The sequence below is a fragment of the Malaya genurostris genome, chromosome 1 (assembly GCF_030247185.1).
Source record: "Malaya genurostris strain Urasoe2022 chromosome 1, Malgen_1.1, whole genome shotgun sequence".
NCBI classification, from domain to species: domain Eukaryota; kingdom Metazoa; phylum Arthropoda; class Insecta; order Diptera; family Culicidae; genus Malaya; species Malaya genurostris.
The window spans coordinates 156,688,354-156,715,213 of record NC_080570.1 but is presented as its reverse complement, the minus strand read 5'-3'; the positions used below and the strand labels follow the sequence as shown (position 1 = coordinate 156,715,213).

Sequence of the window (26,860 nt, the reverse complement as noted above, 5' to 3'; positions counted from 1 at the left end):
GTAATGCGGTTTCTTTTTACACGGATTTCCGAAACTAGACAGTTTTTTATATACAGATATCTGAAGTTTCGCCGGATTTCCGAAATCCGTCTTTCTTACGAGGATTTCCGAAGTTATGCAGTTCTTTCGGTGGATTTCCGAAGTTACGTGATTTTTTTCTTTTATGCGGATTTCCGAAGCTACGCAGTTTTTTATGCGGATTTCCGAAACAATGCGAATATTTTAACGAGTATTTCCGGAATTACGCAACATTTTTACCCGGATTTTCTATGATACGCAGTTTTTTTGAGCGGATTTCCGAAGCAACGCGATTTTTTTCGTAGTTACGCGATTGATTTTATGCGGATTTTTTTACACAGATCTTCCCATGTTATAATATTTTTTAACGCGGATTTCCGAAGCTACGCAGATTTTTATGCGGATTTCCGGAGTTTCGCAGGTTTTTTTTTGCGCGGATTTTCGAAGATACGCAGTTTTTTTACGGCGGATTTCTGAGGTTACGTGATTTTCGTGCGCGGTTTCCGAAGTTTTCCAGATTTTTCATACGGATTTCTGAAGTTACGCGGTTTCTGAAGCTACGCAGTTCTATTTTCATGAGGATTTTCGAAGTTTCGCATGTATGTTTTACGCGAGTTTTCGAAACTACGCAATTTTTTCGCACGGATTTCCGATGTTTCGCCGGATTTTTACGCAGATTTCCGAAGCTACGCATTTTTAAGCGGTTTTCCGAATTTACACGGTATTTTATACTCAAAATTACGCAGTCGAGGTTTCGATTTTTTACGCGGATTTCCCAAGCTACGCAGTTTTTTTTACACGGATTTCCAAAGTTTTCAGGGTTTTCTACGCGGGTTTTTTAGGCGGATTTTCAAAGCTACACGGATTTACGAAGTTATACTTGAAGTTTGGAGTTTTTTTTGGTGGATCTCCGAAGTTACGTGTTTTTCTTCAACGGATTTCCGAAACTGTGCGATTTTTTACGAGGATTTCCGAAGTTACACAGTTTGATGCAGATTTCCGAATCTACGCGGATTTCCGAACATACGCGGATTTCAATGTGTATTTCTGAAGTTACGAGGTTTTCTTGAGGGGTTTTCGAAGCTACGTAGTTTATGTTTCACGCGGATTCTCGAAGTTTCTCAGGTTTTTTCACACGAATTTCCGAAGTTACGCAGTTTTTTTATGCGTATTTCCAAAGTTTTCCAGGTTTTTAACGCGAGTTTCCAAAGTTATGTGATTTTTTTCACGGATTTTCGAAATTACGCAGTTTCACTGTTTTTTTCGGCGGATTTCCGAAGTTCCATGTTAGAGGATTTCCGGAACTGCGCGAATTTTTATAAGAATTTCAGAAGTTTTACACGGATTTCCGAAGTTACGTTGCTTTTGTCGCGGATGTCCGAAGCTACGCAAATTCCCGAAGTTCCGTGATTTTCCGAAGCTATGACGTTTTTGTTCGGATTTCCGAAGTTATGCAGTTTTTCTACGCGGATTTCCAAAGTTTCGATATTTTACGCGGATTTCCGAAGGTACGCAGTTTATACAAGAATTACCGAAGTTTTCACGGTTTTTTTACGCTGATTTCGGAAGTTTCGATTTTTCACGAGGATTTCTGAAGCTACACCGTTTATTTTACGCAGATTTCCGCCGTTACGCAGTTTTTTTTTTTCACGCGGGTTTCCGAAGGTACGCAGTTTTTTACGAGGGTTTCGATTTTTTTGCGAGGACTCCCGAAGTTACGCAGTTTTTTTCACGCGGAGTTTAATCAGGCCGATTTACGAAGTTACGCAATTTTTTTTACTCGAATTTTCACAGCTATGCGGTTTTCCACAGGGATTTCCCAAGTCATTTTTCCGGAGATGGAGTTCAGCTTTGTTTTTTTTTTTGCTCACTAAACCAACGGTGGGAGCGACAAATCTCTTATTTTGCCCCGTCAAATTTTCTCGGTACGCCACTGGGAATAAAACTAGCAAATATCTTTTCCATATCGAGGAAAAAATTCGAAGGATCAACCCGATTGCTGTTGTTAGAGCTATTGAGGTGGAACAACACAACTGCAGTTTTGAATGATTGATATTTTCTAATAAACAATACAATCAGACGCCATAATCAGAGCCAATAAAAGCAAGTTAATTCACTTAAAATGACGGCAAATAAAAATTCACTTAAAATGACGGCTCTCAGCTCCGATTGCAAATTTTGACAACAAGATTCATGTCCACTCAACGACAAAGCGCAATAATAGTTTCAAAATGGCGTTCTTTCTTATCGTTCACCATTTCAGTTATTTTCGGTATTCAGTGAAAATACAACTAAAGTTTCGAGAATTGATGATGACAAAAAACGATACACAATGATTTTTACCTGGTGGTCCTCGTATTTATAGTAGTTTTGGTTTCCAAAGAGTTCTAAAGAAGTTCTGGAGTGTGATAACTTTGATTTATCATATCAGATACTCTTTATAACCAAACTTCACAGATTTTCATTATATTGAATAGAGAAAGAAAATTTAAATTCAACTGAATTCACCTACAGATGATATATTGATTTCGTCTTGCCGTAGGGAAACGAGTGACGCCTTAATTCACATTTGGCTTTCTATTTGTGTTCAAGTTTGAATGCATCACTGGAAACAGAATCGTCAAACTGATCATACATGCTATGGTTTCAATGATACTCAATTTGGTGAAAACTAAGTCTCAGGAAGCTGTACGATCTCCGATTTCGTGAAGGCACATTAATTTGGAGTCGAGAGAAAAGTATCTTGAGATGATAAGTGTGTGTGTGTAACCCAGAAAAGGTTTACTGAGCGTGAAACATCGATGAAAACAAATGATAGTCGAAAGGGGCTAAGTCTCGGAGGAATGGTGGGCGGAGTAAAAGTTCCCATCGAAGATAAGAAATCATGTTTTTCATCGCCTTTGCTGTATGTGCGGAGGAATTTTATCGGGCTGCAAAATAATTTCATCATATCCTGTGGAGCATGCTGGTCCATTTTATTTAGCAATACTCAATTAAATTTCTCCATTTGCTGTCGAAAGCGATTATTAAATAGTTTTTTCTCGTATCATAAAACCCATGATTGGTATGCTAAAAACAAGCATTTCTCATGGTTATTTTACGCTTCGTATTTGACTCATCAGTGCGTAGCAGCTTATGTTGAGCTGCTAGTGCGACATGGCGGCTCAACATAAACCGCTAGGCAAACGTAAAGTTAATGCTATTTGCCGATTTCTGTTTCGTCCGAGACGTCAGTTTAAACATTACACTTCGGTGTAATAGCAAAAAGTGTTTTGCAAATAGCATCAACTTTACGTCTCCCTAGCGGTTTATGTTGAGCCGCCATGTCGCACTAGCAGCTCAACATAAGCTGCTACGCACTGATGAGTCAAAGCCGAAACGTAAACTAACTGTGAAAATGGGTATGTGCACCTCATCTTCCCAACATCTGAATCTTTCCTACAACGTGTAGACGATAAGAAATGGCTTGACGACTTACGTTTAACCTCCATTTGTTTTTGAGTTTGGGTATAGCCTTTGTTAAATAATCTTTGCAATTCGGTATCTTCATTTTTGTCCACTTTTAAATAGTTTAAACCAATGTTCTCAACTCGTGACCTGTTATCGCATGTTTTCCGTAAGCTTCGTCAAGAATTCGACGGGATTCCGCAGTTTTTTTTAGAACAAAGTAATAAATCGACACTTTTCGCAAATGCTCTTTACTTTCGTAAGAATTTCAACATGTCACTTAACTAAATGCGCATAACACTAACTTGCAATTGGCAAAACAGCAATGTCACAACAGTTTCGACAATGAACTAATCATCTCTACAAAAAAATTCCGCATTATTAACTGATAAACCAGGTATAAACTGCTTTTAAGCCGATTCGTAATTATACAGGACATTTACTTGCCTAACCTGGGAAAACGCATCACTGAACCATTGGAAAACTTTAAATGAAAGAATGTTTGAACTTTTTAAGCACTTCGAACCCATTGCCTGGTGGTCCAGGCTTTCAATTTCATAAAAACCGAACCCTACCCGTATCCGATCGAAAGTAAAAAACGTTTACCCTTACTCGACCCGAACCCGAGAAAATTTTTTTTTTCAGGCCCGAATCGGATCTGCATAAAAAAAATTAATAAAATCTTTACCCGTACCTGGCAAGATTATTTTTTCTGACCCGAACCCGACCTGTACTGGTTTCAGAACTAATTGGCTCAAGTGCCACGTTGGTAAGTGTCAAGTGATAACAAATTGTGTGGGTAGAAATAGTCGGGTAAGAGATTTATTAAACTCGAACCCGAGAACAATTCTTTTCGAACGTGATCGTGAACGCGAAAAATCTTCACCCAAACCCGGCAAAATTATTTTTTTCTGACCGAGCCAGTCGGATTCGTACTCGGATCGGGTATCGGGTTAAAATACCAGAAACTCAGCCACCTTTTTAAACAAGTAAAAGCAAATGAATCGTCTCCCAGTCGTACCCGACAGTCATTTTCTATAATTACAAAACCGACCCTTATCTGAAACCCGACCATCTCTTTTGATGGGCGATGAAATATTTGGAAAAATAAATCCGCAGCATAAAAAATCTTGCAAAATCATCACATTTCGACTTCTTCGACTCCTACTAATTTAGCAAAATCAGATCGGAAATTCACGAAAGGAACTGGATAGGACTTTGGCATCGGATGTTCATCGATTTAAAATTAAGACGTGGAAAACTGCCCTCAAACCATTAATTTCTCAGCGCAGGCCGAATAATAATAATAATAGGTAAAAAACGACCTTGATTGACACCCAATCTGAATCACTGCTACCCTGATCGTCACACCCACTCGGAAAATTTCGCTACTTACTAGTCAATTATTTTACAACTTTTCGTAACAGATTGTGATGCTGCGTCTCTTTAAGCCCATAACCTTATCAACTGTCATTAGAATGCCGGCATGTCAATAAGCAACTCATTTCTTCCGACAAGTATCAAAGCATGCCATGAGTACTTCAAATTTGCATCGTATCGAACTGACTACCTTCTTTCCCTCTAAGCAAACATCGACAATCCCTGCTGTCCCTGTGTGTGATTTGCTACTGTCACCAGTTCCATCGATCGCATCGCTGTATCTCCCACTGTCGTACACATTTTATTGCTCTTGTGTTACAATTGGTTTTATGCATTATACTCTTAATTTCATTTCCTCCCCTAATTGGAAGAGATATGCCACTGCCGACTGCGGGACTCACTGCGTGTCAAAACCACCGTCATTGACGACGACGACGATGGAAAACGGAGACCAGTGGAAACAAGGGACTGCCGTGCATATTTAGATGAAATTTTCATCTTACGAGAGCGATATGTCGATACGAGATTTAAAAAGAAAAAACTTGCATGCGCAAATTATCTTCTATTGAGAAATATAAAAAAAGTACACCGTCAGTCTAGTAAACAAACAGATGGGTAGGGTTCCCAGGACAACGAAGCATTTCCATGTCGATTATGTGTGTTTTTAACAGTAATTAAATTCACCAGAAACAACAATAAAATCCGAGCTCATTGAAGTGTGTTCCCTGTTGTTCCTAGAGGGTACCGAAAAAGTATACCAAGTCGATTATTGCGAGACTAGCAGCCGGGGGGCCCACCCGGTGTGCGGAAAGTGCCAAAGCGAAAAATGGGAAAATTATTATCAAACAATATAATAATGATACTGATTTCGGTCCCGCCGCCGTCGTCCGGCTGTGGCTGATTTCTAGCTTTGGTTCGTTGTTCGAACGTGCTGCTGCCGCCGAGCGTGAAACCCGCGGGCTAAGAATATTTGGCCTGTCATTTACAATTGGGTTGCCACGCAACAAACGACAACTGACAAAAAAAAATAGGAACGAAAGTGTGAGTTGAAGAATGGAACATTTGTAAACAATTGCCATTTTAGGTGTGAATCTTGCTGTTGGCAGTTTATCCCCTCCTGTTACCGATTTAAATATGTCGATAGAACAGGATAATCGAAAAATAGGTAAACTTATATTCAGTTACAGTTCGGTTGGTTGGACCTGCTGTTACTGTTATTTGAACAAATTGAATGAGCCGAGTCGAATCGGAACGTTATCGCCGGAAGGGACGACTTTGTGTTGGCCTAATTTAACCAGATTTGACATAATTCGAAACAATGGAAACAAGAGCATGCGTCACGATGGAATATATTTCGCAATGGTTCAGAATCTGTCAATTTTTATGGCTGTGTCCTGTTGTTCACACTCTTCTCTAACCACTTGCGCAGTTGTTTATTCGTTTTCATTAGTTTGTTTCGAAATGCGTGAACTTTCAGCAGAACAACGGCGAAAATTGATCTTGCTTCTTGCCACTACTCGAATTCAACGGTAGAATGGTATATTACCAAAAATGTCACTTTCGTCCAAAAAGACATGAATCCACCAAAATTCCTCAATTGGTTGAAGTTGTGGGCCTTCATCTTAGGAAACATGTCTCGGCAGCCCAACCATTCAACAGTTCGGAAAAGATTGGAAAAAAGTGTCAAAACTTGTCGCCAAGAAGTCTGTACGGAATTTAATGAGGAACGTTCGCAAGAAGGTGCACCAGCTAGTCTACAATGGCCGAGTAGCAAATGTTGAGAATAAAATTCTGTTGTTGTAGTCTAATATTATCAGTATATCGAAAAAAAATTGAATATCTAACACTTGTGAATTATTTACAACGAAATCAAATCAGTCTTTATCACGAGCAAGAGACGCTCTCTTCCCGATTGTGGATCAACATTTGGATCTAAATCTCAGCTCTAATTCTCAGAGAGCAAACCAGCGAACTACATTAAGTAACACTAAGTTTTTTTAAAGCCATTGGAAAGATTCCCCCTCCTCACTGAAAAGGATTACCATTCCCGAAAATTGGCTATAAGGACATCTAAATTTTATCATATGTGTAAGTGCTAGATAGATGCCTGTACTACTATTCACTGCACTGATATCGCACGTTTTGACGTAGGACTACACTTCGAATTCTTTTCCATGTTTTCCAAGCCGGACGCGACTGTCTCTTAACACAATCGTAATTAGTATTCAATCGATTTGCATTCTGTACGGTTCGTTTGTGCCGTGAAAAAGGATTGTATGGTCATCAGCTTTCTGTGGATTTGTTGTATGCGCCGTTCGCCTTGCATGAGAGGCAATAATTTTGGTCGGAGTTCTCCTGATTTTTCCCATCCGAGATGCTGAACGACCTCGATCAATCGAGTGCCGGATGATATTCATCAGAGGTGACAAGCAAAGCCTTAGCTTTACATTCCTTTTGTGGAATTTGGCCTTTCTGTTTCAACAGACTTCGCAGCCGATTGTTAGCGTTCACAATCATTCCATTCCATTCCATTCGATTTTACTGCCATTAAGAATCCTTACAGGACGGGGTTCAAACATACGACAACTGCCTTGTAAGACCGAGATCTAGTGTCGTATCAAAATAAAAAATTGATATTTAAAATCGATTCTCTGTAGCTTAAAACAAATTTAAGATTTCCGAAATCGAGAATACTCCTTTTTGTTGCTGAATGTCTTTAGAATTTTCTCAAACGTCACTAGACTTTGGATCATTTCGAAAAATTCATTTCTCAAAAAAAAAGTGACTATGGGAATTATGAGATTTCCGAGATCGTAAATTTATTGTTATGCCTAATATCTTAAAATTGTCTTAAACGTCGAGATAACACCAGATCTCGACGTTTAGTTCAACTCAAAGACATTTGCCATAAAAAAATATTTCGATTTCGGAAATCTCCAAAATTTTCTAAGCTCCATTGTCGATTTGTTTCAATTATTTTCGAGAATTAGTGACTTCTCAAAGTCTCATGTAATTCTATTACATATGGCATTAATTTTTTTTTCGATTTTGAAAATCTCAAATCTCAATTTCTAGAGTTCTAGATTTTAGTTTTTTTTCATAAATTTTGAAATTTCATTTTTTTTTTAATTTTAGATCTTGAAGTTTCAAATTCAAAAACATTTGGCTTAGAAAAAATGTTTGTTTCGGAAATCTCAAAAGTTCCAGTGTCGAGGCTTAAAAAAATTTTTTTGGACATTTTTAATCGTTGAGTTCCAGGCATTTCTAAGACATTTGGCATCAAATAAAAAAATTTCCATTTCGAAAATTTTCATGCACCCACTTCTATGGTTGCATGACAACTTTAATCAATTCCTCTTTTTACAAATACTATAATAGTTTTTAGGTCGTTTTTGAAGCTTTCATAAAACCTTTTCCATCCGGTCTAACAACATAGCAAATAACAACTCACCAAAAATTTAAAAAAAACTAGAGCGAGAATCAAACAATTAAGCATTATCATTTCAATTCTCTCACGAAACTACTTCCGTGTCACTGTCGGTTTGCATTAAGGTAAATTTCAGAACGCTTGCACTACTTTTGACGCAACCTAGCTGATTTATATCAAAATGACGATAAATCACAAAAAATTCTTAATTTGATCTATTCAAAAAATTCATATTTTTATCTATTGAGCAGTTCCAGGAATGAGCAGACGAAAAAGTGACAAAATCAGAATCGACATTCTCCGATTTGGATGAAATTTAGCACATGGCTTCAGTATGGCAAACCATAAGTATTGAACCGATGGAGAAGTCAATCCGACTCACGACTGATTTTTAAAAAGCGCGTATGTATTTTTACATATCACGAAAATTGCCTTTTTCAAATCGTTGTAACTCGGAAACCGTTAATTGTACAAAAATGGCGTTCAGGAGGAAGTTGTAGGGAATCAATAGGGCACTCTAAAAAAAATACACTGAAAAAAAGTTTGATTTTTTTCTCAATAATTACAAAATAATCTGAAAAAGTTAAATAAAAAAAAGCATGGTTTTATTTTTCTTTTGATAATTTTTATTTTAAAACTCTTATTAAAACCTACAGATTGATGGCTATCCCATCCGTGCCTTTTGAAAAATGAAGAAGTTACAGCTAAAACAATTTACAGATATATTCGAAATTTCAAGTTCTTGTTGAAAGATAATCATTTAAACAGTACAATATTACTTTACAGGTTAAAGGCAATAGATTTGTTCATGATATCCTCTCTTTATTTATTACACCATTTTCTATATTTCCATGAATTGTTTTTTTGCTTCTATATCTACAATTATTACATGTACATGAATAATTCTTTTTTTCAGTGTATTATTTTTTAGAGTGCCCTATTGATTCCCTACAACTTGTTCCTGGACGCCATTTTTGTACGATGAACGGTTTTCGAATTACAACAAGACCCGTAAACTGTTTATTCATTTTTCAAAAGGCACGGGTGGGTTTTAATAACAGCTTTAAAATAAAAATTTTCAAAAAAAAAATAAAACCATGCTTTTTTTATTTAATTTTTTCAGATTATTTTGTAATTATTGAGAAAAAATATAAAAAAAATTTTTCAGTGTATATTTTTTTTAGAGTGCCCAATCGATTCTCTACAACTTCTTCCTGAACGCCATTTTTGTACAATTAACGGTTACAATCCGAGTTACAACGATTTGAAAAAGGCAATTTTCGTGATATGCAAAAATACATACGCCCTTTTTAAAATTCAGTCGTGAGTTGGATTGACCTCTCAATCGGTTCAAAACTTATGGTTTGCCATACCGAAGCCATGTGCAAAGTTTCATCCAAATCGGAGAAGGTCGAGTCTGATGATCTGCTAAGCATTTCTGGAATTGCTCTATTGAAAAAATTCTTATTTTTATCTATTCAAAAAGGTGGATCTTTTTTGAATTCTGAAAAAGCCTCAAAGTCGTCAATAAAAATCTAATATATTCTTACTATGGAAATCATCCGAGTAATTTTATGGTTGTCGTAAAGCGAATTTTGATCCATAACCTCACAGAAAAATGAAGTAATGTGTGTTCGTCTTCATGGTGTTTGTTAAAAAAAATTGCGGAGGCGACAATTTTTGAGTTCGCCTCGGGCACCATGATAATCGAAAAAGAAAGTACACAAAGATAATCTGTCATTTACTCTTAGGATCTAATTTAATGTTCATCGAGATCTGAACACTAAATATGGCGTTTCCGTAATTCGAAATCAAAGTTCGGTAAATCTGAAATAATTTTTGTTTGATTGGAATGGTTTTGAAACAAATTTTACTGGTTCCGAACCGTTTTTTGGTGCGGTATTAGTTTAAGCCAAGGGACGTCGAACGCAGTTTCTTCACGTGCCACCAACTACTTCTAAGGCAGAAAAGAAAATATTGTTTGTGTCAGATTGTTATTGGCGCTGATAACTGGGTGTGGTGTATTATGAACTGCTGCAATTGAGTGAAAGGATCACGGAGGAAGTCTACCGACGACAATTGATGCATTTCAGCCAAGCATTGCAATAAAAACTACCACAATACACCAAAAGACAAGACAAAATAATTTTGCAACATGCTTAGAAACGCTCAAATGAGAAGTTCTATCTCACCCACTGTATAGTCGAGACATTGCTCTTTTCTATTATTATTTGTGTTGGTGGTTAACGATGGACAACACTTTCAATATTGATTTTATTACATTTCTTGTCAATAAAGTTTTAAATTTCGAAGAAAAACGGCACAAACTCTTTCATACCCCTAATATATCAATTGTTTATATCTTCCTATAAACATAAATTCTAAGCTTTGTCTTGAGAAGAAATGATTAAGTTAAGAACAATTTTTCAGCCTAGTCATACTTTATGCTGTACCACATTGGACAAGTTATTGTTCCACTAGGAAGAAAGCGTTTCAAAAGATTCAGAACAAAATTATGAAAATGATTTTGAAACGTCCTCCGTGGCTTGGTACAATCGTAACAAATAGAGCTTGTTTCGATTTTTTAAAAATATTCACATCCAATCACCACGACATTAAAATTTCGTTTACAAAATTTTCTGATATTTCCTTTGCTGGATTGAGAACACGCCGTTATCGATAAACAATCAAGTGTTGAAAATTACAATTAATCTTGCTTTAGTTTATCGTTTGTTTACAAAATTCATTACAGCGCTTGGAAGGCTGCTCGGAAGAACTGCTTTGCTATAACGCATTCGAATTGGTGCTACAAGCGAGGTAACACGGTTTAAATTGAATTGGTTTGGGTCCCTTTCCGTCACTAGTGTCATTATTGCCGCCGGTAAGTTACGCTCTCCGAAACTCGTCATTATTTGATCTTGATGAGATCTAAATCGGAAATTCAAAATCAGCTGATTGCTAGCTTTCATCATCTAGTTTTTCTTGATCCAATGTTTATTCAGTTTTCAGAAGTGACGTTCGTTGGTTTGTTTTATCTATAGAATTTTCGCTTGAAGCTAAACCCAACCCAGTTCCGACCCCAGCTACTGTCAAATTATTGAAATTAATTGAAATTGTGTTATATAAAGTTTTAAGGCCAATTTTGCGTTTTTTACAATATCTGTCACAATTGAACTTGTAAATAATATATGTTTTCAACCATAGATAAGGGCTGAACTTGAAAAAAAGCAACAGACAAAAATGGTCGTCAGTTCATTTGTAGTCGTTTTTGTAACTCTCTTGCTTACACAATAAATACATATTTTAGGGAAGTGTTTGCAAAGTTAGTTTATTCAACCTCTTCTCCCGGGGTACATGTCCGCACCATAAACTTACACTCTTTCATTTATTCTTTCTACAAATTCTTGTCATTTTAAACTGGCCAGAATTTTACTACGAAGCGCTTCCTTCGGTACAAACACAACAACGTCGGTTTCGTACCACTCCATCACCGTAAAGGCACGATGTCAGATCCGGTCAAAATAGAGGACCTTATTACCGTTCTCACTTACACTTTCACATTCACTTCACTTACATGTCACTTCACTTGATTTTACCTATTACCAGTATCACGCATCGTGAAGTGATCACTGTGGTGGAAAAAAATATTTTTTTCAACAAAATATTGGTGGCGTGATGTTCATAATGGCATCAAGTTCATCCAAGTAAATACTTTTGTCTTTAAAGCGACTTCCGTAATAAGGACCTACATTCACTTCACTTCATTTCCACCGTGAAGCGCTACTCATAATAAGGGTCACAGTCACTTCACTTGGTTTTCACCGTGTAGTGACACCGGTAATAAGGGCCAGAGTGTCACTTTCATGGAACCGAAATAAGAGCAGCAAGCGCTTCTGGAGGGATTCTTATTTCGTTGGGTGCCAATAATTTGGACTCGTTTCCCATTTCGTAAAGTTGTAGTGCTCAAAAGTTTAAGCACCTAAAAAAAGTTCCTATGCGAAATAATAAGAGATAACACCAAATCTCGACAATCTTTCAGACAATTCTAAGATATTTGATTTCAGAAAAAAATCTTGATTTCGTTTTTGTCGTACAGATTTCCCAAGGTTCGTATCCCCCGCATAAAAAATACTTCAGAGTACTTAATCTCGATTAGAAGAAGCTAGGATCGTCTTTCTTATTCTTCTCGGAACTGTTGTGCGACTGGAAAAGAGTACAACCCATCGAAAATTACAAAAATAGCAGTAATATTTGTTTATTGAAAACTGAACGTTAAACTACTACAATCGACTTTTGGGTAAATTTCACAAGCAGTAATATGAACTCCTGTGTCCTGTTAGTGGAATCACAAAACCAAAAAAAAAAAAACAAATGTTTAAACTACATGCCTAATATTCTTCCAGCACCGCACAATTATGAAAGAACGTAACGCTAACCGATGGAGGACACTGGCAACAGTGTTCGTTTTATGCGCCCTGTGCATTGCAGTAGGCCAGGCCAACGAACCCGAAACGGATATGTACGGTGGCGGTGGTATCGTGAAACGCGACTCTGCCTCAGCGTGGAGACAAACCTGCGGCTATAAACGGGATAAAGGTAAATACGTTGCAACCACGACGGGAATTAAATGGTGGAGACTGGACTCTGGCCCGGCAGGAGTACCGTAACTGTTCGGTTTTCACATATCAAAAAAAAAATAATAACAGTATAATAAAGATAATACTGATTGATTTTGAATCCAGTTTTGAAGATTTCCACCGTTTTTTTTTTTTGCATCGTCACTCAATGAAGTTCTTAATCATGGTACCGGCGACGGATCCGTGACTTTCTGGGAAAATTTAGAAAATGAAACTACAGTTTTTAATTTAACTGCTGGTTATTCGGGCCCAAAAGTATTAAAATGTGTTTCAGATTCTCTCGACCTGTTTGATCTTTTGTTGTGAAGGCAGTTGTCTTAGAAGTGCATGAAACGTCGGGATCGAAAGAAATTGCACATAAGTAAAACCGCAATGTTGGTAATTTGAAAAACCTGTTTTTAAATATGTAAACAAACCCTGTTGCAATGCATCTAGTGGCGTAATAATAGTCTCATGTTTTCATGAATATTTCTAAGGGATTTTTCCACAAATTTTCTTTAAATATTGTACAAGAACAAAAAAAATCACTAGCATAACCTTTTCAATTTAAAAACAGTATTACATCAAATTCATAGGAATTCTTCATTTTTTTTTCATTTTCACTCTAAATGACGGTTTGAAATTTTAAACACACTTCTGTCCGTTGCTCTGGAACCGAAAGTCAGATACAAACAAAAGTCAGTTGCACTATATGAAATCGTTAAACCTTTCATTTGAGTGCAGTTCAGTGAAAACCGACTCAGCCGTTTCTGAGATAATGAAGAAAGTCCGAATTTTTAGTTTTTGACCATCGAAAATGGTGCTTCCGAAACCGAGAACTGGAAATCGGTACAACTGAAATCTAGTCGTTTTGTCAGCAACTAGTATATCCTATAAATAGAAACAAATTTGAGCCAAATTTAGAAGAATTTTTTTCCGTGTTTTGCATTATCGCAAGTTGCAATTTCATTCACATTTCACCCTTCATTTTCGGAACCGGAAGCCGGATCTGAGAAAAATCCTACATCATCTTATGGCAGCATAATACTTTTCATTTGAAATTAAATTTCTGAATGTTGCTCCAGCCATTTCTGCGAAATTGGACCGATATCTAGTTTGGAGCAAACGATTACTTTTCCCGGTACTTCCAGAACCGACAACGCTAGATCCGGAATATCCAAACTCATTGTTTTTGATCCTCAACTAACCAGACCTGTTCAATTGGAGAATTATACGGCTAGTTGATAGTATTTGGCTCGATCTTGTCGTGTTTCGTAATCCTGAAAATGACATTTTTATTCATATTATCCTGTAATTCTGGGACCGGAAGTGCTGGAGAAACCGACTTTTGATCGGAGCTCCGGAGACCCCAAGTGTTATATACCATTCGACTCAGCTCGGCAAGAGATCGGAAAATGTCTGTGTGTGCACCTTTTCAAGCATTTGCTGGATGGCTGAACCGCTACAATTAAGCTGTGAATCAAGTTCGATGATAAAGTGGCTGTCACTTTCGGATCTGGAAATATAAATCGACCTTTTTTTTTTTTTTCTATCCGCGCATTTTTTTTGTCGTGAATACGACTTACTTTACTATGGGGTGCCTTTTCAAAATTAGCCATATGGAAGAATGGGCAGAACTTAATCGTGAATATCTCGACTTGTATTAATGGCAGCAACATAATTCTTTCACTATTTCATCAAAAATGTGATCAGGAGTTTAGGATAATATTTTGAACAGTCAAAACACAAACACAACAAATCCAAAAATTAAGTTTTCTGAAAATTTTAAAACAACGCGGAAAACTCTTTACTTTTGCTTGGGTTTTTCGCGCAAGGACGACGATTTTGAGGTAATCAGGCACATATCTTCAACTGAACGTTATAAAAGGGGAACCGTGGTCGAAAATCGATCATTTCGTCTTGTGCGTTGGATGAAAGCAGACGTCGGGGCGAGAAGACACATCCAAACAGCGGCATCGGAGAGCGCATCTTCTGCGTGGTTAAAAACCTCAAACGCTCAGGTCGTAGGTCTCACTTGCCTTCCGGTCGTCAAGGCGAGAAGACGCATTAAACCAGTTTCGCATATTTTGCCACTGCGAGCGGATGTGTCGGTTTGTACACAAAGCTAGTTTCAATTCAAGCAAGAACGATTGCATCAGCTACTGGTGCTTTGCATTGGAGAGAAAGAAAACAAGAAACGAAAAGTGGACAACATTATATAAAATCCGCCGTTCTAATGGATCTAAATGTTATCGAAAGAGCTATTAAGATTACTTCTTTGAAATTCGAAGGTAGAAATCATCAGTTTAGTGAAAATCCAAAATAATTTGATTTTCTTCGTGCCCTTTTCGCTGTGCGAAAATCGTTCGAGAAAAATGTTTCGAACTGTGCTAAATATCGTAGAGAATTACACAATTTGGTCCTTCTGAAAGGCAGAAACGAATTCTGTACAGCATCTTGATAGTTTCTTTCAATGCAATATGCATAACCGAAATGAGATAATCGACGTCAAAAATCGTTGAAAATTTTAGTAGTGAAAAGGGGGAAAGTTTCGCAATTCACACAATCGATCAACTATCAATTCGAATTCGAATTCGAATTCGAAAAGGTAAAGAAATCGTGTCAGTTTTATTCGTATTCACGACATCCAGTTATGTCTCTGACATTACTCACCCGTACTTTTTCAGAAAGTAACTTCAATTACCATGCTCAAATGTATTATTGCTGATGCTTTTGGTTCGAGAATTTTGTCGAATATGCGACGTGAGCATTGAGTCACACTTTTTTTAACAATCTAACTGAATTTGTGTTCAAAATCAGCCCAAATTCGTGTCCAAAATTATCCTACAGAAAAAATTGTGTATGAGACTGTAAAAATGACAAGAGGAAGGGATTATCACGCCACTAGGTGGTATAAGAAGCTGCTTTTAAAATTTATATTGCCCCATAACTTTCAAACCGGTGGTCGGATCCGGATTAAATTCAATAGCAGGCTATGGAACCAAGAAACCGTCCACTCGAATCTAATGCCGTTTTTCATTGAGAAACACTGGTGGCGTGGATTGCTCTGATTTTGCACTTTCGAGCAGAAATGCAATATTTTGACGGTGTTTCATTGCCATTTCTGCCCGAAAGTGCAAAACCAGACCAATCCACGCCACCAGTGTTTCTTAATGAAAAACGCCATAAGTGAAAATCAGTTCAGCCTTCTCCGAGAAAATTGAGTGCTTATTTTGATTACGTATACACATACATACACACACATAAACCGAGATATTTTGCGATCTCGAAACACTGATGCGAATGGTATAATAAAAAGTCGTTTTTCACAGTGACTGCATAGCCTTTCTATGAAAAATTGAGTAGTTTCAGTATACTACAATGTGAACGGATCAGGTGACATCTAATATTTCTAATAAAAAATTTCGAACAGTCAATTGTGAAAAAATGTTTTACTCTGACGGATCAAACATCAACGGGTCCACATGCTTCGGTATCTTCTATCGAAACATCACCGCTTCGTACAAACTCGGTTTCAATTTACGTCGCAGAAGATAGGCATATTGTGAAGGTATTCGAGTAATTCGAGTAATATCGACACAAATTGTAAAGGTTTTCAAGGATTAACCGGAAGCCGCCATTTTCGAGGAATATCAATAAACCGTTGCAAGTTGCATCTTGGAATTCAGAACCACCTCAAACAACGTTTTCCGACATCTACTCATCAAACCCGTTCCGAAAATACCCATATTCTGATGGTTTGTAACGAATATCGATGAACCAGAAGTCGCCATCTTGGAAATTGATGCTACTTATAACATCCTTTTCCTGCAAAACTGAAAATTCCAAATAACGTAGCCTTGTTTACGTCATAATTCGATTCACGAACCCCCGATTATTACGTTAATGGAGGTTTGGGTGTATGTTGTTCATGTACAAATCCTTCAACACATTAATATACAAATGTAATCTGTTGTATCTTGCTCTGAAAGTTGCCCCTATTCCTCGACTGATGCTAAGAATAAACTTTACTCACAGGTTCGACACTAACATCCGCCCGATTCTCCCCATTTCTCGTCTGTCCACCATCTGCATTGGAACTAACAAGATCTTTATGCTGTTACTTATATCTGCTCACCTGTTCCCCGTCCCTTCACCCTCTCGATGTCAACTAATTACATCTTCCTGCCGACATAAGCCATTTCGCTTCCTTACCCCTGTTTCAATTCCTTTTGCTACAATATTTACTTCCCTCTGCTTCCCTTCTTCTTTTCCACAAAACTCATTGCCCAAGAAGAGCCGCTCCAGTCGATAACCAACATGCGGACCAACCGTCGGATCTTAGTGGTCCGGAGGTGTTTCCCGAGGGCCCACATTAAAAGAAGTACACGGGTACCATCGAAAAGTACCAACGTCACCTGGACAGTATCTCATGATCTCATCCACCAGTCACGGAAGAACACCAGCTGGAGGCTGAATCTGTCAGAATTGCTGTGAAGCAGTGTAACAAATTACTGAATTATCCAAGTTCAAAATAGTTATAACTATCAGAGTGAGATTTGCTGTCTCTTTTCGATAGATTGACTTAAAGGGTGCATTCGTTTTGAGTTTTCGCGTAACTATAACACCAGTATTGAACATTATCGTCATCACAATTCGTTGATTGAAAGTTGAGTAATCGGAAAAATAATATAGCGACTCTAGTAATGAAATGACTCATCAAATCCAAATCCGATCAATTTGACCTTACACTTCCATGTTTGAGAATCAATTTGTCCTTACATGGCATGTTTAGGATTTTTGGAATTTTAAGACTATTGACTCATGACTTTCGAAGATCATTTTGTCTGAGTGTTATCTCAGTAATATCTCAGTAATAGAGATATAGATATATTTTCAACGAGATGAAACGGAAATGTGCCGTATTACCACAGACTAACAGACAGGACACTCAAATTAGATCCTTCAATCATTTTAACGGTCATTTCGAATATTCCTTTAGTTGGGACAGTACTAACATGTGTCATGATGGCGCCACGTTACCCTATCAAAAACATCCTGTCTGCCATCAAGACTGTGTTTATTTTTTTTCATTTACCGACCGAGTTGCCATTCATACAGAATTACCTGTAATGTATTGATTTGTATACCTCCATGCGAATTTCATGCAGGATACAGATTTAATACATATTGCCAAAACTATATACATAATTGTACCTACTTCTCATCCTCCAACGCAATACAAAATTGAACCCGTTTTGTTACAATATTTACTTGCTTCTGGTCTAATTTCGGATGAAAATTACCAACACAATAAAAAGATAGTCTAGATAAACAACGTTGAGTCAAATAAAAGGTTACCTTCCAACATCGCGAAAAAGTTAAATATATTATCAACGTAATCCAATAATTTATTGTGACGATTCATTTTCAAATATTTTGATGAAATCAGGCATCCCTGCAAGCAGCTGATCGGTGTTGACAAACGAGGGGAAACCAACTAGTAAAAAACACTTTTACATAACACAAGGGGTGTACAGATAGTAAATAGTTCGCGCAGTACAATATAGGTGGAACTAGTGCATCACGAAAAATTATTTTTATAAGAATTTACTCATACTGTCATGTCTGTTAGTCTGTGGTATCACCACATATGGTGGAGCTTTTGACGAAATGAGAATCGAATCCGGTCGTTTGCTTTATATTTGGTATAGTACCTATACAATACCTATTTTGCTAAATCACATATTATAAATTAGTTTTGGTGATTGGTTCTGTTAGAAGTAATCGTTTGTTTACACCTTTCCATTATGTTAAGTGTGTATCGAAAATACCTTGTTAAAATTGCGTTCATTACGATGCACCTTCAGGATTGCTTTAAATAAGGCTTTTCGGAGTAACTGAAATCAGTTGATTGGAGACTTGGACTCACTTCGAACATTATCTCGATAAGTAAGTAAGTAAATTTGTTGGTACTGCATAGTTGGTACTGGGTCAGTGGCAGAGTTTAAAATCTGTGTTGCATATTTTCGATCATAATCTGTGGAAATCTGTGAAAAACATTTTGAAAATCTGCCATTTTTATGAAATATTCATAAAAATCTGTTTGATAGAATCTGTGTTCTGCGGCACAGAATCTGTGTGGTAAAATAGGCAAAAAAAATCTATGGTTTTACTGAAAAATCTGTAAATATGGCAACTCCGGTCAGTGGCTCAATATACCAATGCCAAAAGCTTCTGTTTCAATAGCATTTGTAACCGAATTTTTAGCGTGGCTATTGATACTTGAAATTATTCCGTCGTCGGATTTCGACCACATAAGAACTAGTTCGTAAGATCAGTATTTTATCTTCTAAAACAATTAATTCCAAGGACATAATGCTTCCATTTCCCGGCAGATTGCAGCAATGGAATTTCGCACAGCTTACCGATGGACGATTTTCGCCATAGTGGCCGTACTGTGCGCTCTCTATGTCGATGTTAGTCAGGCAACGGGTTCCGGAATAGACCAGTACGACTATCCTGTATTGAAGCGTGAGGCTGACGCAGCAGCATGGGAGGAGGAAATCGCTGAATTCAAACGTGAAGCACAGAAAGGTAAAGGCGATATACCGCCCATCAGTATGAAAGATTTCTACCGACGAGGTTAGAATAATTATTGAAAGAAGAATTACAGTTTCTGTTGTTCTAAGCTGTTGAATGCATTCCCGGAGTTCGTTAATAATTTTAGCAAAAAGTTAAAGAAATTTCCAGAAAGGCATGTGATAGAAATCCATTTTGGCAACACTTATTGGATTGCACTCACACAGTCGCCCATCAAGAAAATAATTCGTTCTCTTGTGCATTCAAGAGAGGACGTATTATTTTTATTTAGTTACAAATTATTTCCAAATTCGACATTTTCAAACTCATAACAGGAATATGAGCTTTTCGAAAATATTCTTCGACATAAGCTTTCTTATTTAAACCTCTTAAACTGAAAAATTGATTTAAATTCAAATCAAATCAAATAGGTAAATTGATTTTGGTCAATCCAACAGAATAATAGAATAATACGATACCCATAACCAGAAAGTCATTAGGAAGCTCGATGTATGCATTTGCCTCAACATCTAAATTCCATTGACAATAACTCGAACAAGGCACCACACCGGGCAGTTCTGAAATCGAATAAAAAGCAACCGCGTGCGCCCAAGGAGGGAGGGTGTGCAGCATTCGCGTCTAATCCGACACTAGCGATAATTCAGCAAATTTCGCCGGGCAACACCGTGACCGTAGCGAAGCTTATTACTCGCATTTCCGTGAAGTGGCTCCCTTCGATGCAGGCATCGTACGTACCGGCATCTCGTCGCGCTAAGTAAAAGCCACAACCGAGAGAGAGAGAGAGAGAGGAAACCCCGCAGATAAATAATGTCAATTATATCTAGTGCGGCGGTGCTTTCGTCGGGGTAATCCCGATAGGTTGGCAATTAAGGACGAATAATTTTCGCTAGCCCGGTAGAACTAGATAACCATTGGTACGGAGAGGGCAATTGAATTCTCGAAACGGAAAGTGTTTTGTGGTCCGTAATTGAACAGGATGAAATTTAATCTATCCTGTTAGTGATTAAATTCGGCGACGTACTCACCCTTGCAAGCTCGACTGAAAAGCTCCTTCTCCGTTGCCACCAGTTTCTCGAAACGATGCTGCAATTCAATGACCGCTTGTTCCTTGTTTTTGTGTTTTCGCTCTGCCGTACCGTTCAATAACTGCCCGATTCGATTGACAATCGGTTCAACCCGTTCCTCCTGCAGTTTGATCTGCTTACCGGCAAGATATTTGACGAACTCAATCTCGGCCGGTTCCACAAACAGTACCGCCTTTCCGCTCTGGCCGGCCCGGGCCGTTCGTCCCACACGGTGCACATAGTCGGCGAGGATTTGTGGTGCTTGATACTGGATGACCAAATCGACACTCGGAACGTCAATTCCTCTTGCCGCCACATCGGTGCAGAGAAGGACGGCCGATTTGAAGGTGCGAAATTCTTTGAACACCGAGCTGCGCTCAATTTGGGTCATTTTTCCGTGAAGCTTCAAAAAACTTACGTTCGGCAGCAGTATGGCTTCGGTTGGATCCGATTCTGACGCCGAATCCGATTCACTCATGTTGTCCTCATCATCATCATCCGAACTGTTCTCGTTTTCGGAATCCAGCTTTTTCTGTGTTAGAACTTCCACCATAACATCGTAGTGGAAATCCACCAAGTCCTGAGTTGCCATAAAAACCAGTGCCTTCTTCACTTTTCGATTCAGTTCATAGGAAAGCAAACCACTGAGGGTTACGAGTCGTAGCTTTGGTGGCACTACAAGATAACTCTGCCGAACAGTTGCCGGAATGGTTATTCGTTCCTCCAAATCCTCTACCTGTACGTTGTCAAAGAGCCGTTGTTCTACTGCTATATCACTCGTATCTACAGAAACCGGATTAATCAACGTCAATCCGGCCAACTCTTTCACCGAGTTTGTCAAAGTGGCCGACAGCAGCACCGTTTGTATGGTTTGATCACCATCATCCGGTCGTCGGTTTCCTTTAATCGATTCCACTATTTGTTTAACATCCTTTTCGTAACCAAGTTCCAGTAACCGATCTGCTTCATCCAAAATCAAATACCGCACCGAGTCTAATTTCATCGATTCCGTATTTTTAATGTGATCACAAAACCGACCGGGAGTTCCGATCAAGATGTTTAGCCCGGCCCGCAGTCGAGCCTTTTCCGCTTTTCGTTTCTCGCCACCGCACAAATACCCGGATACAATCCAGGTGAAGGGTTTCAGCAGTTTCACAAACAGTTCGTAAGTTTGAAGAGCCAGTTCCCGGGTCGGAACTATTATGACGGCGATGATTCCATCCGTTCGGGAAATTTTGCGCTCCTGTGAGTGCAATCGCTCCACCAGTGGCAGGGCATAGGCCAATGTTTTACCGGAACCCGTCTGCGCTCGGATCAAAACGTCTCGTCCTTCCAGGATTTTCGGAATCGACATGTTCTGGACGACGGTTAGCTTCTGGTAGCCCAGTAGATCGACAACGTTCTTTTTCGAATGGGAATGAATATCTAGCGAATCTAGGGCGGCATCGCTGAACACCGTTTCCGTCAATGGATTGACGTCCGGCAAATCAACTTTGGGCATTTGATGCTTCAACCGATCGAAAATGTTAGACTTTCGGATGACTTTTATCTTTTTGAACTCATTACTGAGCGAAAAATCACTTTCCTTCTGCTTCATCATCTTTGGTGCGATGTCAGGCGGTTCCTCGGTTTTTGATGTCGTTTTGATTGATTTTTTTGCGTGTTGTTGAGCTCTGGTGGACTTCTTCTGCTCTGGTCTTTTCGCTGGTTTATTCTGCGGGACGATGGCTTTATCAGATGGGACGACGGGTGCAGTCCGTTTCCGTGCCACGATTGCTTTAATCGGTTGGGATTTACTGAAAACCATACTGAATTTTGATCCACCATCGTTTGCGCCGTTGAAGGATTTCGTTTTCTTCTACAACCAACAAAGCCATTTGTTTTCATCAATTTCATTCATGTAATAAATCGCTTACCTTCTCAACCTTTGGTTCAGCATCGGTGATAAAGTTACTTAGCATTAAATCCATTGTATTCTGAATAAAATTGTGCTACAAAATGATATTGAACAGAAACTACTGTACTTCTGGCAGCGAAAGAAACGTGTGTGTACACAAGTCGGCTAGTCGCCGCACAGCAAGAATATCAAAACAAACGCACGTGCTATTGCAGCGAACGAAGGGAGAAACGTCAAAAATCCAACAATTTGCTTGTTGTCGCCCCTGTGGCTGAAGTTACTGGCAATGAAAACTGTTCGATTGAACTGTTATACATATCTCAATTTAAACCATGAAATTATTATTTAAATTTAGAGGGGATAGTCTTAGGGCATATTCAGTAGTGTTCTAGTTCTAGATGCATAATTTATGTCAATTACAAAATTTAAGTCTGAATTTTATAACAAGAAAAACTGGCAGCCCAAGCAGTATTTTACTCGTGTTTCAAATATACAAAAAATTAGAACGGCATCGTAGAATAGTTTTATATTTGACAGAAGAACTGGTCGAATAAATAAAACTAGAACGGCTTCCTTGGGATACGTTTGTGCCAGTTTCTACTCTATTATAGATCTTCCATATAGAACTTCTAGCTGCTGAATTTGCTCTTACCATTTTGAACGATTTATTCGACGTAGAAACCGAATTTTTTCACACATTACCGAACACTAAACCTGTAACGGGTGGCAACTAAAATTTTGGAATTTTTTCGAGGCCTGTATGTTCAACAACAAACGAGCTCAGAAAGAACTAAGAGTGTGTATGTGTTAGCTCTCTTTCTCCTCTTTCTGCTAGTATTTTATTTTTGTTTGCTTGCTCAGTTTTGTTCAAAATGTCGTCGAAACAAGAAGTATTATCTACGAACTGCACAGAAATCTCGGCAAATAGTATACGGTACAACATTTTAAAAGCAAAAATGTTGCGGCTTCGACAGTTTACAATATCATAAGATGCCCAACAACTGCTCGTAAAGAAGGTAGTGGAAGACCAGTCAAAATTATGGACGCAAAAGGACTTCGTTCTCTTTCTCGTGCCTTCAACAACAAGGATTCACTGAGTCAAAGGGATGCCGCAGTTCAACTGTTCTCACCAGTACATCTGCAAAACATTGAAAAGACTCGGAATAAAGTACCGAAAGAAGACACGAGCCCCGGGATATACTGACGCACAGATTTCAACGCTGAATTCCCAATGCCGCTGGTTGATTAAAAATTTTTTCCGGAAAAAGTTTTGTTTTGGACGACGCAAGTTACTTCCCTCTTTCGAAGACGCAGATTCCCGCAAACGATCGATACTATTCAACAGATAGTTCTACTGTATATCCGAACATAAAATATTAGTTTAAGCATAAGTGATGCTGTACATTGTCATTTCCGAGAAAGGTATTTCTAAGCCATGGTTCAAGCCATCTGGGTTGGCAATCAATCAAGATGTGTACCAGAACGAATGTTTGTAGAATGTTTTGATCCCGTTTTTTCAAAAACATCATGCTGATGGACAATACGTGTTTTGGCCGGATAAAGCGTCATCGCATTGCGCCAAAAAGCACAATCGTTCCTGAATACCCATTCGATCCCAATTGTACCCAAAAACCACAACCCGATAAATCTACCTCAGTGTCGCCTAATCGAAGATTTCTTCGGGGTTTTGTGCTCCTTGGTGTACAAAAATAACTGGAGAGCCACGAATTGCTAACAGTTGATTGGCAGAATCAAGAGATGCATTCGCAAAGTTGACATGAAGGCCATACAACGCTCCTGTTCCGACAACAAACGAAAGCTTCGCCGAACATCCGATTACGGACCGTTTTCAAATGCTCACTAATATTTTTCCAACAATGAACAATGTATTTAGGCATTTAGCCTAGAACAGGAGGTTGAATAAACCAACTTAATTCATCGTTGGTCTACTGCCAATTCGAAAATTTCTGAAATATTAAAAAAAACGCTCTCATGATACCCCATAAATACGACTCATTATTGTAGATATAATATTGACTTATGGGTTTCGAAAAGACCATTCGGAGCCGTTTACAACAGTTTAATAGTGCGGACATACAAACTGCGCCGGAATAACCAGAGAAGAATGACGCCAAATCGGCGATGACGATGCGCTGCCATTAGGCAATTTGTCACGGATGATACGCTTCGACGAATTCCCTCTCGTTGCTCTTGCGCTGCCTTGCTGGCCCGAACGGATCCGCCGACAGTCAAATCCGAGAGCACTTTAGAGCCGGCACGCTTCTTGTGTTTGTCACAGCGACACATTTCCGTCCCTTTTCGACAACGGGCTATACGCGGGCAATGGATTTGAATATGGGACTATTCGGTTGCCGTCAAAAATCGCCGCATCGCCGGAGTTGGAGAAAGGAAGTGAAAGAAATAATAATAAATGTTTATTTTCATCGCCGCATACCGAACCGAACGACGTCGACTGTAAAGCTGCTATTGTCCTGTCCTGATGTCCTGTGGGTAGTGCCGCCAGTGATGATCCCTTTCGAGGGCGACTAATCCGTACGTTCGCTGCTCCTGCTCCGACTCCGACTCCGACTTCGGGTCAGGTCACTGTTTCTGTTTACACATATATAATATGAACTTGTTTCCCGGCACAAGAAGTTGAATAAATACCATAATTTAGTGACGCGTGGCAGCGTTTTATGCCGAATCAATAGCGAAGCGTGTTGACTCTTTTATGATGATACGACAGTTATTAGTATGTTTTCATTGTAATAAACAGCTAATCCGGAACCGATGTTCTCTGCTCTCTGCCATCACCGAATGGAAAGTTGGGAAAATTTCAGCATTCAGAACAAGGAACGGTATCCTTTAAAAGCCTTTTAAAATCCTTTTAAGGGATCATAATCAATAGCGTTCCAGAATTGGCTTAGTAAAATATTCATCATAAATCAAAGAATTGACCGAGCGCAACATACTTTTAGGCGCTCCGAGGAAGTATAAAAAATATATAAAAATCTACTGATTTCAATCGAAGCAACCCGAAAAAGTACCATCCATTATCTGATTTGCAACATAAAAGGCGAATTCGTATATATTTGCGAAGTTAGTGAGCCGCTTTTTCCTGTATGATCCACATGCAGCGGAGTGTGTTATTCTCTACGAAACCTATCCGGGGAAAATCCCTCATGGATAAACGTTTTAAAATCAATCGAAACGATACCAACTACCGCGTAAAAAAAGGGAGAGCTGGCCAATTTGTTACTATCGCTAATGGTAAGAGGGGCGATTTTTACGAACGATAAAGAGCCATCATTTGTATTTGGACATTCATAGACTGCATAAATAATCCTATCCACATATGACAGTTTTGGTTTTATTTACATTCCATGTTTCCAACTTGTTCGATCGAAAAATAGTGGAAAAATCTTGGAGTAGGTTGACGTAGGACTGCGCTCAACATGAGGCAGATCACTTAGAAATTGAAAATTTATTTTGGTACATTGTTCTACTAATAAATCATTAATTTCAAGTAAAATCTCATTAGTTCTTCGTAAAATACTTTGAAAGCAACGAAGGGTACCATTTCACCGACTTTTAAAACTGTTGATAATTATTTCCCCGAGCGAAATTCCGAGGACGAGGTAAATCTGCCACACGCTTGAGTGCCCTTCCCTACAGCACTTGCGTACGCGTGGCATACATTCAAATGGCACCCAGACCGAAGTAAAACGATACTTATTCTGATGAAAATTAGATTTTATAAAATGAAATTAAATTAATGAGGAAATCGAATGAACTCTTTGCTTGATTTGATGTTGAGGCACTGGAAATGGTCATTTTTTCTTTCGTCCGTCGTGCAGCAGAACTGCTCAGAATGCGGATTGATTCAATACTGAAGCAATTTTTGTGAAGGGTTTGTTTTCTTTTGTGTGATTTCGTTTGCACTATTCGCCAAATAGGCGGATTTGCATTTTTCAGCGAAAGAAATCGTCATGATGCTAATGATTCATTTCTGGCCGTTAGATGTTCTGAATTCTCTCCGATATTAAACACTGTTCGGTTTACTTTTCTCGAAAGCAAAGCGGCTGAATGTTGAACTTATTTGCACTTGTGTCAGTAGGATCATAGCCATGCAATGGTTCTGTACACTCTGTTTCGGCTGCGAAGTCTGTTGAAACAGAAGGTCAAATTCCACTACAGGAATTTAATATCAGCTTTGCTTTTTTTTTCATTACACCACTAGGTTAAAACAGGTTTTTAGTGTTGTATTGGTACAATAATGCCTTTGTAGTTTATTTATTTATTTAGAGTAGGAATTTTAGATTTAGTTTATGTCGAACTTGCTCTCCAAAAGGCATAAAACCTTCTCATCTTTAGCATCAACAGATTACAATCATCCAAATGATACATT

General features: G+C 38.4%; 2 protein-coding genes across 4 annotated transcripts in view; one reads left to right on the top strand and one right to left on the bottom strand.

Annotated features, from left to right (window-relative positions):
• LOC131426388 (probable ATP-dependent RNA helicase CG8611) overlaps positions 1-25,390 on the bottom strand; it is an 84,126-nt gene extending 58,736 nt beyond the window's left edge. The window contains exons 1-2 of one of the 2 annotated variants that reach the window (XM_058589085.1): positions 22,472-25,390; positions 20,517-22,413 (exon numbers count right to left, since the gene is read on the bottom strand). In XM_058589085.1, coding sequence (XP_058445068.1) covers positions 20,517-22,413; positions 22,472-22,525 — 1,951 coding nt within the window. In that variant the 5' untranslated portion in view covers positions 22,526-25,390. The remainder of the gene's footprint in view (positions 1-20,516; positions 22,414-22,471) is intronic. The other variant, XM_058589084.1, reaches the window with a different exon arrangement.
• LOC131426389 (tyramine beta-hydroxylase) overlaps positions 18,772-26,860 on the top strand; it is a 47,406-nt gene continuing 39,317 nt past the window's right edge. The window contains exons 1-2 of one of the 2 annotated variants that reach the window (XM_058589087.1): positions 18,772-18,840; positions 19,287-19,485. In XM_058589087.1, the coding sequence (XP_058445070.1) occupies positions 19,296-19,485 (190 nt within the window). In that variant the 5' untranslated portion in view covers positions 18,772-18,840; positions 19,287-19,295. Of the gene's footprint in view, positions 18,845-19,286; positions 19,486-26,860 lie in introns of both variants that reach the window. The other variant, XM_058589086.1, reaches the window with a different exon arrangement.